This window comes from Galleria mellonella, unplaced genomic scaffold (genome assembly GCF_026898425.1).
Source record: "Galleria mellonella isolate WM207_F2 unplaced genomic scaffold, CSIRO_AGI_GalMel_v1 utg64, whole genome shotgun sequence".
Taxonomy (NCBI): Eukaryota; Metazoa; Arthropoda; class Insecta; order Lepidoptera; family Pyralidae; genus Galleria; species Galleria mellonella.
Genome location: NW_026442133.1, coordinates 834,460 through 851,023, shown reverse-complemented (window position 1 = coordinate 851,023; position 16,564 = coordinate 834,460). Strand labels below are relative to the sequence as shown.

Here is a 16,564-nt window from a genome sequence, read left to right as displayed (position 1 = left end):
TCGCGGGTAAAAGGTTGTATGTTAAATATATAGATATACATATAAAATTACATACGTAACACTTCTTTATAATATGTAACCTATTTTTTATACAAAATAAAAAAATAACTAAAATAATAATAAAAATAACTTTAAGGCTTAGTTATTTTTTATCTGCCCTGTTATTTGTAACGTCATTACATTCGTGGAGGTCGATAATTCGACTGAATATCTTAAAATTAAATATCTTCCGGAATCCTATTTAAAAAAATTATTATAACAGTACGTTACTTTATAACGCTAGGAAATTCATATGAAATAAACGATAAAATTTTTCGATAACTACAATCTATACTTTAGATTATTGTTTAACACTTGCGAGTAATATCTATTTTTTACCAAATAACTCAAGAGCCAATCACGAAGAAGTAAAAAGCAATTTTAGATTTGGATCAAAAAACCATAAAACGTGCATGGACGTTATGATAGCTTACACTGTCAAGAACTGAACTATATTGATAGTGATGGGAAAATATCAAAATAACAGTTTTAGAATAATGTTAACGCTTAATAGTAGTTATTTTTTAAATTAATTACGATAGTTATATTTTGTCTAAAACATGATAATTTCTAATAATATTACAAATATAATAATTAATAAATACAAAAATTCTAATAATATTATTTTTATTTATTTATTTATTCTTTATTGTACACAAAAAATTACAACATATAATATATATATAAAATAAAGATGTACAACAGGCGAACTTAATTCTGTAAGAGTTCTCTTCCAGCAAACCCTGAGTGAAAAGGAGCATTAATTACTAGCGGGCAGTATGCGTACAATAATAGTAGGAAACATTATAAATGTTTCTATTTAAAAATAATAAATATGTTGACATATATAAGTAACACATAGAATTATTTGTATGAGTTGTATACTAATACAATTACTCATGCAATATTACATATTTATCGTTAAGTAGTAGGATTCTAATTAAATTCGAATTGAGGAGAGATAGCTTACGAGTGTTTTTATACATAGAATAGATACATTTTATTATAATTCATGCAGGTGAAGTCACTGGATACCATTATGAATAAAACTTTACATAATTTAATATTTAAATTAAATGAAAGGTAAAAATATTGAGTTAAAATATACGAGTACATATATTTGCTATATTGAATGTTTTAGAAAAAAAAAACATAATTTATCTAAATCTTAATTTGAAACTACTAATAATTTAATAATAATTCCATAATAAGGTGTCACAATGGTATCTTATAATATAATACATTTAAATCATAATGCAATCTGAATTATTTTAATTTTTACTTCAAATGAAAAATACAGTTTCTCTGCAGTTTACTTGTAAACGCAATTATTATGCATAATATAAGATGTTAAACAAGGATTTCTACAAATGTATATATAATTTTCACGTTGGTAATGATAAACGCTTCTAGACTTAATCTACATTTCAAGACCTAATTGACTTATAATTTAACGTAACTGTAAAATGCTGTTATTACAAACTACCATTTTACGTGAAATCTTAAATAATAATATTAAAACTACAGTTATTATTTGTCTCTCTGTTAATACATAGAAATACTAGCCAGAAAGATGTCAGCTTACTACAACAATACTATTACGGTGCTAAGCTGCCTGATTTATTTCTAATTATTCTTCTGACTTAATGTATAATGTTTATTTCTCTTATTCTCCTTTTTTAATGATGATATAATGTATTTTCAACCGAGTTTAAAGGTTCATTCGAGAGTCTCAAATTGTGTTTTTTTTTATATTTGTTACTTCATAACTCCATTAGTTATTAATCTATTTGAAGAATAATATTTCATTTTTATATTTTAAAATCTATTTAGTAGATTAGTTTTTAAATCAAAATAACTGGTTTTGTCACAATAGAAGTATTAAATTATTAAATTCTCTTAATATTGTTTTTTTTTTCTTTTTTGAGACACAATCTTTAATCATTCTCCGTCACTTCTCACATCGTATTACTCAAATATTCATGTACATTCATAGCAGCACTGATAAATGTTTTAATAAATATATTTAATAGGAAAAAAATGTGCAATTTATTGTAACATTCGATAAATAATGTTAAAATAACGATTTAGCTGTTTTTATTAATAACTGCTTTTTTCAACATTAACGTTATCCAGTAGCGTTACCGCTGCCGCTAGATTCAATTACGATACCAAACGCCGTGTTCCAAGTTACACGAGACCGGGAGCTTGGTCATTATAATAATAATTGTATCACGATCTATTAATTTATTAACTCGGTGGTAGCCTAACTCTATTCATGTGTCTTTCGGTGGATAGCCGATTTATTGCCTATCGTTACTGGAATTGGTCTGCGTATGTGGAATAGACAGTCAGGATGATATCATTTGACTGCACTATTATTATGCATTCTTCGAACGTTGTTAGTGGTTTCAATTAAGCATGCTCGTAAAATATGTGTAATAAATATTTTATTGTTAAAATTATACATATCTGTGAATTAATATTGAAAATAATACCAGTTATATAACATAGTGATAAGTAATAAATTAATAACTGTTACTTTTTTAGTGCCTATTATTGAAATGGTTTTAAATTTATGTTTGTAATATAATGTAATATATATACCTATATATGTACATATACATATATTCACACTTTAAAAGATAAGTAGAAAAAAAGCTATCTACATTTAATACATTTTCACAGCATTATCAATTTAAATAATTGTAGGAATCATCATTTCAGCCGTTAACTGTCCACTGTCGAATATAAGGCTTCCCCAGAGGGGGAGTTTTGCCAGTAGTTACCACACTTGGCAGGCAAGTTGGCAAACACAGTTAGACTTTTAGAGTTTTTTTTTTATACAACTTAGAATGGCAAACAAGCTGACAGCCCTAGCGGAAACGGACCAACCTGATGGAAAGTGGTAAGCGTCGTCTATAGACATGAGCAGTACCATGGACATAACAGAGTATACTGTTTCACCCATGATACCCCCCATGCGTTGCCATTTCTGAGAACTCAGGTGTTATTTCTTTATACCCTGTAAATTCACGCTACATCCCACCCTTCAAACCGAAACACAGCCATGCAAACACAACTGCTTTACGGTTGAAACACGAATGGGGCAGAGGTACCTAAGCAAACGACTTTTATACAAAGTCTCCCTCTGGTAAATATATGGTAGAGATATTTTAATAGGGACGCTGCTGCCCATCTCTCTATCATTTAGTTCCCTTAATCGCCTCTTACGATACTTACGGGAAAGGTAAGGGTGGCCTATTCTATACCAGGACTATACGGCCAAGTGGTTATAGGAATGCTTATGTTTTATTATAAGATAAAAATGGAACGATAACCTGGTCTGCATTTACCACAGCAAATAATAACAAAAGAGAAGGAAGCCGAATTGGCTTTATTCTGTGGTAGGCTTCCTAATTGGTCGATCATGACGAATACACTAGAAGTTAACCACGTGATTTTAAAAAGCAACGTGTAAAAGCTAATCTAATAAAATAAATTGCTAGAAATAAAGCAGTTAATCTCATTACTTACAATCTTTCCCCCTGAAATGCTCATGTTGGAACTTTTGCATCTGGCGCATGATTCATGTTCAGATTATTTAGAAGGGTTATTTCAAATTCAGCAAAGTTCTAGAGAACTCATGGTATTACTTTGGCATTTATTAGTAAGTATTTCTAAATGTTAGTGTGGCACTGACATAATATAAGACAAGAGCCATCAATGAAAATATCATCAAAATTATCATCAGATTTTTTTTAAATAACATAATGTTTTTTTTTTGTGTAACTGCAATACAGATATACAGGTTTAGTTCCAATCAACTGTCATTTGAACACTAATCTAATCTATCATATATGCACTGTGCAAATAACGGTTATTTTTGTTAAAAAAAAAATATATTAGAGGCATCACTACAAACCTAACCCAATTAATAAAAAGTTAAAAAGTTTCTTTCTCTCTTTCTATCGTATCTAAAATCGACAATGTGTGACGGTGACAACTGAAAGTTATGCAAGGCCTATCCAAGGTTTATTAGCACGATTGCATAAAAAATTGGAGGGACAATAACTAGGGACGAAAGCAAAAAATATCACAAAGTCGCCCGCTCGCGCGGGATCCACATTGCCCCTTTATGTACTGTTAAACTCAGCACTCGTGTCTGTCTGTCTTTTCCGTATTTTTTATCTATCTTCATTTAATCTAGCATTATTAATTTTTTTTTGTATGTCATTAAACTTTATAAATAAAAATAAGTACTTATATTGATGATTGTTGACTGAAGTTGTTTATTATACCTAAAGTAGGAACATTTATTGTCATTAGTTTATATATTACCTGCGAGTTTACAGATACTCTAATGGTTATGGAATGAACTCCCTGTCAAGATTTTTCTATGAGCCTACAGCATGGTGTTCTTCAAAAGGGGGTAAAGAGGTTTCTTTAGGATCAGTAACGCGCGCGTAATACCCTTGGTATTGCAGGCGTTCATAAGCTATGGTAACTGCTTACCATCAGGTGGGCCGTATTCTAGTTTGCCACCTCATTGGTAAAAAATAAATCACATTCTTTAATTTGACAAAAACCATCTTATTCTTCACTATAACAATTACGTCTATTAAAATTTATAGAAAAATATATCAGTACAAGTTTTCACCTACGACTTTTTTTTGTATAAATGGGATATATTAATTGACGGAGGTATAAAGTAGCTTATATCTGATCGTGAATACTACGTGTAAGACAAATATATAAATATAAGCAAATTCGCAGTAGATAGCTAGTGAATATAGAGATTCCGAATTCTTTTGTATTTCGCCGCCGGTCGGACGGTAGCGGCATACATTGAATACAATACAACACTTATTTAAAGTCAAAACTGTCGTCGCCATAGCGTCCCAGCTCGCCTTTGTAAGAGTTACTTTACACTGGATCGAAACTTGCAAGAAAGTGAATAAATAAATATGCTTACGACTGTAGTTCTTAGAGTAATATTTTTTTATACCAATTAAGTGGCAAACAAGCATACGACCCACCTTATGGTAAATAGTATTCAAAGCCTCACAGTAGCAATAAGTTCATTGACCTTTTAACATACAACGTCTCATTTATGACACATTTTTTTTAACAAGATACCTTCTGACATTCAAGAATTACCATTTATTAAATTTAAAAAAGAGAACAAAATTTATTGTAGACAAACTTTTTTTCAGTACTAAGAAATATCATGAATATTAATCTTGACGTTTCAATTATTTTACCCCTTCGATTGTCATTTTTTTAAACTCATAAATTTATTGTATTATTTGTTACAATGAATTAACATTTTAATTATTAATGACTATTTTTCTTTATTATCATTCTAGAAATATGTTATATAAATAGCATAATGTATAACAATGGAATATAAATATAATTATTTATATTCAACGATAATGTAAATAACATAAAATTGTTTCATACTTTTGTTTTTCACGTTTTATACAAAATATAAATATTTGCATGTCTACATCACTTAAGGCAATAAAACAGGTGTCAAACTTAATACTACATGGTCTTTGTAATTAATTTTAAGACTGTTTAATGCAAATAAACTCATTTAATTTCAGACATTTTTCAACGTTTGACATTAATTTAATTAAAAATATTTAAATTGTTTTTGAAAATTGACCGACACTTGCAACGTTAGCATACTAAGTCTAGCTTAAGTTATGAAAACACATCTGTGTGTTTGTTGTAATTCAATCATATTTAAATAACTAAACGAATTTAAATAAGATTTAGTAGGTTCTCGGTTACGTTATATCGTAAAGATGACCTTTTGCATGTCGAATGAACGACCGGAAGATATTGAGGTTGCCCAACCGAATGCCGACCACTCTATTATTTCAGTAACAGTCTTAGGTCATCTATCTTACTTACTCTATGTCTCCTAACATGCACGTTACCCCTAAATATATATGTAAAATCAATGTGTCAAATAGAGCAGGCATCCCGCCACTTATATCAAATAGTGAGGACGAGATACCTGAACAAATGCCCTTCTAACTAAAAAAAAAAATCATAGGATATATTAAATATTGATTCACACGTGCAAATCTGTAAGAAACAGTTGCATTACTACTTTCTACTATATTTGAATATTTATATATGTGACTTGTAACTTGTAAATTTTATTAGTCACTTGTATAAAATATAGAGTTGGTATGTCTGACAACACCTTTACAAAATATATCACTCCGCTCCTTTTGCGGTGCACAAGATCAGAGGAATAGCTGCGCGTTAGGTTTTGTTGAAAAAAAAAAAACTTATATAACGGTAAACAGACTCCAAGGTTATAGTAAGACTAATCATTCGTTTTGTAGAGAAATGAAACCGTTAATGTTTTGTTTACTTTTTTCGGGAATAAAACGGGGAAAAAATAAACAGAAGAAAACAAACTTTTGCCTGCGATATACATAAATTTAAAAGGTCAATATTAATTTTTGTTAATGAAAACAGTTATTAAATGAAAATGTAATAACATTAACAAAAAAAGAACTAAAATACAAATTAAATTGCATTTTAAATGTATTTTAGTTACTATATTGCAAAACAAAATTAGTAGATATACGTGCATTGTAAAAAAAATATTATTAAATTTAATTTTTTGAGTTCATAAAAATGAGATACATAAAAATTAAAATATCTATAATACTATCTTAATGTTAACCCCCTTATTGATAAAAATATCAAAACTTTCATAAACCCATTTTAACTATAAATTGTTTTGTCTCTTTCTTTTGTGTTAAATTCCCAATTTGAAAAAAAGTGACAAAATAGTGTAATAGTAAGTTTGTAGAATGTTTTTGTTTTTATGCATAAGAGGATAAGAATTTAACGCAGTGGTACTAGTACCCTATTATACATACTTTTATTAATATCATATATGTTCATAGAAAAAAAAAATTGCTTAAATAATTAAAGGTAGATCTGGCAACCCTGGATTCTTATTCCATTATGACTTATTTTCAACCTCCACACAAAACGATCCCCGAATAAAATTCAAACTTAATTAGAATGATAATCAAGCCCATATTTGTTTACAGCCAGTTATATTTTTTAATCTTCGACTCGTGTTCTTTTTTCAAAAGAATAAATTTCATTTAGTATTGAACAACCGGACAACCGGGTCTTAATTAAAACAATGTCAACTTACGAAAGCTGTACCGTCTATACAGTTTTAAGGGCTAATTAAACTTTGATACCGGTGGACCAGTTAGAAATTGTACATGGGAGATCCGCCCTAAATAGATACGTCACGATACGACGTGATTGACGTTGGATATAATTTCGTAAGCGAATTTATTGGAGCGCAAATGGTTTCGTATGGGCGTTCGATTATACTTATTTTTCTCTTGGGCATTTATTAAATTAAAAAGTATATTGATATAAAAAAAGTGATTGGTAATAAAAAAAATATGTAGTCTATTTATTTTAAACTAGGTATTTAACTTTTGCTTAATTTTAACTTATTGATGGTATATCATGTCGTATCGTGTCGTATCGGCTATTAACTGTCCACTGCTGAACATAAGCGTTCCCCAAAGGGGAGTTTCGCCATTAGTTGCCATCCTTGGCAGGCGGATTAGAAACTGCAGTTAGGTTTGGTGATATTTTTAGAGGGACGCTGCTGCCCATGTCTCGAACATTAAGTTCTTTTAATCACCTCCTACGACATTCAATCTCTCTGTCCACCCCGCAAAAGACTTGGCGCGAAGATAAATAACAAAGTAAAAATGTTATTAATATGTAAAATATAATAAAAAAATACTTTTAAAAATTTTCTAAATGAATGGGACTCAAACCCAATTACAGAATTACGATTTTCATACTTCAATGATATTTCTACAACAATTTGTAATTAGTAATTATACCAAGTGTCTAATTTATTTAATAAACTTTAATAAACCTAGAAAGTGTAAATAGTGGACTTAACACCATATCGCGTTATATACCAGCCGACTGTAGACAGGAATAACAAAAAATATAATTGACGGTGCAACGTAAAAAACAATATTAAAACAGTCATTAAAAAATAACATACATACTCATATTATTTAATCATAAATTAAAAAGAAATACTTATTTAAAGCAATTTTAATAATATTATTGAAATATAAAAATCATTACGTAAATATGTTCTTAAAAAAAAATAAAAAACTCAATAAACCAGAGACGGTTGACCGAAAATCATACTAGATTTATAATTTGAGGTCGAATGATAGCCGTTTTTCGGTGCCCAAAAGTTCTGATGGCGAATAAAAAACTCGTTAAGGTTATTATGTCTAATAAACGAGAGTATATGGTCTCATACCATAATGGCGTGGTCATTAGAATAATGCGCAGGATCGCCTCGGGTGCACCGACGGAGTGTCGCCGTCCGCGCGCTCTATTTACCATTTTATTGAACCTAATTAGGGTGACGGTAATGCGTTTAGTTTTCTCAAAAGTAGTTTGATATTAGATTTTTTTTTATAATTGAAATTTTTATATACAAATTGTTATACGTATGTATAATAAAATGATGTTTTAAATAGTAATAAAAAATATAGGTACTCACGTTTTTAGTCTCTTCGTGCTACGCGGTTTATTTTGATTTTCGATCGATTTCAAAAAAGGAACAGGTTCTCGGTTCGTTTGTTTCTTTTACTTTTACTATCTCATAGCTCCGTCATTTATAAGTCATCATCATCATTTTCGGCCATTGTCTGTCAACTGCTGAATATAGATCTATCCCATAAGGAACAGTCCTGAGCCACCTGCATCCACTGACTCATTGTAATGCATTTGTGGTTGTCACTTCATCTAGTGGGGGGAGGCTCATCCTACACTGCATTTGCCCATACGGGATCGCCACTCAAGAAGCCTTTTTCCTTATCGGTTGTCGTTTATATGAGTCAGTGCCCATATCATTGACACATCAGCTTGCTTATTCTTCGGGCTATGTTGGTAACTTTGGTTCTTTTGCAGATATCCTTGTTTTGGATTGTCACTCAAAGAAACTCCAAGCATAGCACTCTCCATAGTCCGCTGATTAATTTGAAACTTTAGCATACGGGCAATCGTGTAGAACGTTGATTAGGATCCATAAGTCATCATTGGTAACACGCACTGTTAAAAGACTTTCAAGGTTTGAGATATTTGGATGAGAATCCATGGCGTTTTCCGAACGCTAATTCTTATATAACGTCAAAATTAGAATCAAAATGACACCGCAGGGTTGCCAACTGCGCCGATATTTTTATGAAACGTGATTTTTTCTATGAGCACGAGTCAAGCTATTCACACCCTTTGTTGTGTGACGGCACGGCTGATTTAAAATCAATAAAGAGTTCAAAGAGATCACTTTCCCGATCACAGTGAGGGATCTATCAGTGATCTATAGATCTTTTGTTGGCCGAAATCGATCTCGATTCTGATTACGTCGCGAACGGAACGATGCCAGCAATGAATTGTTATGGTTTTATAGTCGTGTCTCGGGTCAATGAGTGTGTGATTGGATATTTTTTCACGACTCCTGACCATTTTGTACCCGGGGTGTCTTTTGAGTTCCTCTATTTAATTATAGAAATTGAATAACCGAGTATATTCGTCAGTGAATAACTGATACTTTTTCCTTGAATGTGGATCGATATTTTAGAATTATTTTCGAGGTATCGATTTCTGGAAGCGTTATTCGTTATTATTAGATAACAAAAATTTTTTTTTTATTATAATATGCATTAATAACAAATGTGTAATACAAAATTTAAAAAAAAACACGTAACGTTAAATATTTGTCTGTTAGTTTAAGGACGCCATATTTATTTGAAACTAGCGGCCCGTCCCGGCGTCGAACGGGTGGACATTTTTAACATTTCCCTTCACTGCTCTGCTCCTATTGATCGTAGCGCAATAAAAAGTATACTTTAACCTGCCCAGGAGTATGAAGAATAATTGTATTAAGTTTCGTTAAAATCCGTCGAGTAGTTTTTGTTTTCTATAAAAACGAACATACAGACAGACAGACACAAAAATTTTACTGATTGCATTTTTGGCATCAGTATCGATCACTAATCACCCCCTGATAGTTATTTTGGAAATATATTTAATGTACAGAATTGACCTCTCTACAGATTTATTATAAGTATAGGATTACGCGTTGCGCCAAAGATCATACAAGCTGTATCCAGTGACTTCGCTCGTAGTTGTTTTGTGATATTGAATAGCCTACAATTCTTTTGTTAAATTCAAAAGATCTTTATTCAAATAAACTTGTTTACAGGCACTTTTAAGTCGTCATTTATTTTTTTAATACAGGGTTCGAAAAGTTTTTATCTGTTGAGAAGAGACCGCAAGAAACTCGGCGTGACTGGAATATATTTACTGGCCGAAATAAAAGTAGGTAAATATGTCCTTTTCCATCCCATATAGTACATCCCATCCATTAGTTGCACACCAAATTTTATAGTGGTTGGTTAAACTATTAAGGCATCAAGAGGTAACAAACAAATTCACTGTCATATTTAAAATGATAGATATTTCGTTCGATACAAAGCCTGCATACTGGTCACGCCTGGCGGCGATGCGACCGCATTGCAATACGTGCTACTGCGTTTCGATTGCAGATCTGCAATGCTTCCAGGCTTGCGTTTGTAACTGATTAATACGTTGCAAACTTGTAATGTCGTATTGTAAGTCGTTGCAAAAATAAAGCAATGATAAAGGATCTAATTCATTTGTTTTCTATGTTTATTTTATGCGACTTTGATAATTGTTTTTTAGAAAAAATGGAGAACCTTTTTATGTTTTTATTTATTTAGAAACTAAACAAATGAACTGTGTTAATCCTCTGTATCCTATAAATTCACTGCCCTATGTCACCTTTCAAACCGAAACACAGCTCTGCATACACAACTGCTGTACGGTAGAAACACGAATGGGACAGAGGTGCCCAGGCAAACGACTTTTGTACAAAGTCTCCCTCTGGTACGGAAAAGGCACGTATAAAAAAATGATAACATATATACATAAAAATCCATAAAAATCGACTTTAATTATGTACACATACACATTCATGAATTCATTTTATAAATATCGTATATTGCAGTGTTATCCCGGCATGGCATAGAATGGGCTATCCCTTCCTTTCCCGTGGGTGTGGTAAGAGACGACTAAGGTAACCATCATTACAGCCTATGTTCAGCAGTGGATAGTTAACGTATGGTATGGTGTATAGAAAGTATTTGAATTAAAGACAGAAACACGTGATTACTATTTAAAGGTTACGCAACAAGCAATTTTTGCTCCGGAAAGAAAAACGCCAAGTTCAGTAACTTCAAAATTAATATGGAGCAAGGTTTATTGATTGCAAAAATTATCATGAAAATCGGTTCAGAATTGCCAATTTAATCGCGTAGAATTTTTCCCAAAAATGACAAACTTCATACGCAGACAAGTTTGTTTTGGAAGTTTCTTAAAAATATGTTTTTTTTTTTCAAATAGAGCGAGTATTATTTATTTACGTAATAAAATAGTAAATTATATATTTTTTTCAAATCTATTTACTAGTTTTGATGTATCTAAGTAAAAACTCTAAACGTGTACCGAGTTGTAGATAATCGGTGTCCCCATACGTTTGTCTCTGAATGTCTCTGATTAATACATTCCCATTCCGATCCAATAATCACCGGGTATGGCGAGTAATGTGTACACGTACAGTGGATTTCAATAGATAAATAGATAGACAGACAGATGTACAGATATCATTATTTAAAACAAAAAACAAGTAAGTACAGAAAAGGAAGAAATAAAAGAGGAGAAAACCAATGGATTTCAGTGTATCCTGTCATATCTATGGCGCTAATCAGTCCTAAAGTCGACATTCATTATTTTTCATCAGGGTGACGTCAGTTTCTTAGTTATTCCCGGTTGCGTAAAAAAATTATATCTTTATTTTTACTTGCTGTATCCCGTGACTTTATTCGTGTGAATCAGTATATAAAATCCTTTATGCTTAGTTAGAATATAACCTATATGTAAGCCAATTTTAATTCAAATCTGTTCAGTGGGTTTTGCATAAAAGAGTAACATCCATCCATCGTAACAAGGTTTTGCATATATAGCCCTGGCTTCACATGGGCACTAGTATCACACTAATATACATTATCTGTGGCACGGGTAATCAATCTTTTGATACCTTGGATTATATTATTGTAGTTTTCAAAGAGAGCTCTATTTTTTTTTTATAATATTATGATCTATATTAGCTACTAATATACATGTTTTTTATAGTCAGTTCGACTTCCACATGGTTCGCCCTGGAAACCTTCGTGCTGAATTCCAAGTGTATACATTAACTGGCCTGCCTTTCTATTTTTACCTATCATCCCTCACTTGTACTCCACCACCGTATACTGTTAGCACAGGCTATTCCATTATCATCCATTAAAAAAAGTAAAAGTAAAATAATAACAATAAATTCATCATCATTTAAAACATAATAAACTATATGCAGTGGTACTTCGACATACGAATTTAATTCGTTCCGTAACCTTGTCCTTATGTCAAATTGCTCGTATCTCAAAGAAATTTTCTCTATTAAATTTAATTGAAATACCATTAATCCGTTCCAGCTCCCAAAAAAAACACCTCAGTTATTTTTGTTAAGTGTTTATGAATAAGAGAAATGTATTTACAAGAAGAAACATAATAAAAGATAAAGTGAAGTGCTTACGGAAGAGCTTAATTTTCGTCACGCTTTGCTCAGTTTCACCAGCAAATCGTTTAAAAAAACTGTCCAAGAAGGTTTGTTTCTTCCTCCCTTTCAAGATATTACGGCAATAAGTTAGGCAAATATTGTTGAACAACTCCAATACACGACCAGTTGCAACTTTTTCGGGGTGATTTGTATCTACAAACTCTACAACTTTCTCTCAGATTCCCAAGATCTCTTTTATATCTCTTGTAGAGATCTCCTTTATATCCTCTTCCATCTCCTGAGACTGTTCATGGACAAGTTCGTTAACATTTCTCTCATCCACCTCCAGACCCATGGATTTTCCTAGAGAAATAATTTCCTCTACTACTGACACTTCAGGTTCCAATTCTTTGAAAGCCCTTTCAGTTATAGTCTCAGGCCAAAGCGTCTTCCATGCAGAGGTTAAGGTCCTTGTCGTAATACCCAGCTAAGCCTGATCAATAATTCTTAAGTATATCACGATGTTAAAGTGGTCATTCTAGAATTCTTTAAGAGTAAGGTTTGTGTTCTCCGTCACCTTAAAACAGCGCCGAAAAATGAACTTGGTGTACAACTTCTTAAAATTAGAAATTACCTGTTGATCCATGGGCTGCAGGATAGGAGTGATGTTGGGTGGTAAATAGAGAACCTTTATAAACTTGAACTCTTAGAGTAAATCATCTTCGAGATTTGGTAGGTGATTAGTGGCATTGTCGAGGACGAGAAGGGCTTGCATGGGTAGGTTGTTTTCCTGTAAATATTTTTAACAGAAGGGCCAAACACCAGGTTTATCCACTCCACAAAGAATTTCCTGGTGACCCATGCCTTCGGATTTACCCTCCACATAACTTGCATTTTTTCTTTTAAAATCTTATAAGTCTTAAAGGCTCTGGAATTTTCTGAATGGTATAGCAGAGGCTTGATTTTGCAGTCGCCACTCGCATTGGCGCTAAGTGCTAAGGTTAATCTATCTTTCATGGGTTTGTGACTTGGCATCGTCTTCTCCTTTGCCGTTATGTAAGTCCTGTTCGGCATCCTTTTCCAGAAAAGCCCTGTCTCATCACAGTTGAAGACTTGCTGGGGAATGTATCCTTTAGCTTTTATCAATTCGGAAAATGTTTTGATGCAAACCTCAGCTGCTTTTACATCCGAACTTAATGCCTCACCATGCCTGACGACGGAGTGAATGCTGGTCCTTTTCCTAAAGTTGTCAAACCAGCCCCGACTGGCTTTAAACGAGTCTTTCGATTCCTCTTTTGTGGAAGTATGTGGGATCTGCTTCAGCAAATCACCGTAAATGGCTCATTCCTTCTCACATTTTTATTTATGGTTTTGTGTTAAGGTTCATCCTTGAATCTGCTTCTCTGTCTCCCATACCATCAATAGTTTCTCCATCTTTTCATGAAGAGAGGTCCGGAGCTTAGAAATTATTGTAACGCCTTTAGCTGGTTTTATACCCCTTATCAACTTCTTCTGTTTAAGCACAGTACATATCATTGATGTCCTACGCCCGTACATCTTCGCCAAGTCAATTACTCGCACATCTTGTTCATGTTTTTCTATGATTTCACGTTTTAATTCAATAGACATCATCATCTTCTTCGGACCCATAGTTATAAAAATAAATGTTATAATATTTTGTAAATGTATAAAAAAACTTTGGTAAATTGGGTTTGCAAAAAATGCAAACCCAACTTACCAAAAATGCTTCAAAAACGAAGAAAACAAGCACATAGACTGAAATCTAGCATGAGGTGGGAGAAACTGTTAGACGCTGCACACGGCGCCAAGGTGCGCCTCGCATGTTGGGATCGTGTGCAGTGGTATAGTATGCGATTCTTCGTATCTCAAATCTAATTCTCATCTTAAAATAAAATATCGCTCGCTCGGCGACTCATATCTCAAAACACTCGTATATTTTTTTTCAATGGATTATAATGAAATGGTTACCCCACCTGCGCTAACGATATACGCTGGCGGAGCACCAGTGAGGGATGACAGATGAGGATGAAAGGGTAGGTCAGTTAGTCCACCGTGATGAATACACCTAGAATTCAGCACGATGGTTTCCAGGGGGAATCACGTGGAGGTCGACTTGATACACCTGTATATTACCTCCCACACTCGTATATTAGGGCACTCGTATGTCGAGATATCACTGTAATTTATTAATTTAATTTTATATTAATGTCCGTGCTAAACATTCAAATTTTGCGTAACTGATAGCTCCATCTTTGTACGGATATCTTCATTATAACGAAGTACAATTTGTAAAGTGAGTTCAGGAAATTTTTGTTTTGTTCATTATAAAATAGATGGCGTTAGCAGTAAGTAGTATAGACGAATAGTAGCAGTGGTCCGATCACCAACCGAAAACTGTTTTAATAGCTTCTAATTATACAACTCTAATACTAGATGGCGCTATTTCTATTTTTTAGATATAAAAACAAAAATAATTTGAAAGCAATAATGATGATTCTGGATTAATATACCTATAATGCTAGCGAAGTTACTATTCCAATATTATCAATCCATTGAAAAGAAAAACAAATTTCAGCTCAATCTAATGCCAACAAGTGGTTAAAAATAAATTGCAATTTGGAAAAATATGACATACAAAATTTGCAAGATAAAAGTTTGTTAATGTCTCGTAATCTTTTTAACAGTTTTTAAATTTCAATGTCATCAATTCTTTTTTTAACTTAATATGTTCATTAAATTATTATTATTTTATTAATAATACTCCTTTCCACTTTGGATTTGCTGGAAGAGAAGTCTTACAGAGTTAAGCTCGTCTGTTGTACATCTTTATTTAATATATATTATATGCTTGTAATTTTTTGTGTACAATAAAGAATAAACAAATAAATAAATATTAGTAAATATTATATATAAATTAATTTTAAAACGTTGTATTCGATTCTGAGGCGCCATTTCTCTTAACCTATTTCTATTAAAATTTTCAATTTGATGTCACAGAGAAGAACCAACAACCCATGAGGAATAAAGGTTCTTGAGTGGCCACCCTGCACAGGCAAACACAGTATAGGACAACCACGCACTAGATGGATCGACAACCTCAAATGCATTGGGGAAAGGGATTGTTATTAATGGGGTCATATAGCCCCATTACTAGCAATATACCTTTCACTGGTGCAGACGGGGTTGCCATACCATTATCACCCATTAAGAAAACTCACATGCATTGCAAGAAGTCTATAATGCAGGTGGCTCAAGACCATTCTTTATGGCAGTCTATGGGGAGCCCTATATTCAGCAGTGGACAGATAACGACTGATATGATAATCACAGTGAAATTTTTATCTTAAGGGCTAATATGAACTAATTTTCTAATAGATTTTTTTATGGATGTTAATGGAATGAGAATTCCGCCTTTTTTTTAAACGTCTGGAAAATGCTTTATGCAGATCCATACACCTTGTGGGGGGTGAATGGGTACTGTGGGAATCCCTCCGTAAGGTGAGACTGTACCCACCAAAAACCAGACGATATACCCTCGAGGTGCCATATGTCGCGGAGACATGGGTTCGCTTTCGCACTCACCACATCGCCGACGGCAGCGACCCGCCCCCTGATAGTAAGAGCAGGTCTCCTTTCTCAAGATAGGGTGGCTGGCATGCTCACCCTACCATTCGAGGGATGCGCCGGTATATTAGCACATCAATGACAATCCCGCCTGCGCTAACGGTATACGCTGACGGGGCACCAGTGATAGATGACAGGTGAGAATGAAAGCAGGTT

General features: G+C 32.8%; 1 protein-coding gene across 1 annotated transcript; it reads right to left on the bottom strand.

Annotated features, from left to right (window-relative positions):
• Nucleotides 1–12,998: 12,998 nt before the first annotated feature.
• On the bottom strand, nt 12,999–14,413 carry LOC128201891 (tigger transposable element-derived protein 1-like). The gene is made up of 3 exons (XM_052900222.1): nt 14,180–14,413; nt 13,640–14,077; nt 12,999–13,250 (listed from the first exon to the last, which is right to left on the bottom strand). Exons 1-3 carry the CDS (start codon nt 14,411–14,413, stop codon nt 12,999–13,001), a joined length of 924 nt encoding a protein of 307 aa, XP_052756182.1.
• Between the last annotated feature and the right edge of the window lie 2,151 nt (nt 14,414–16,564).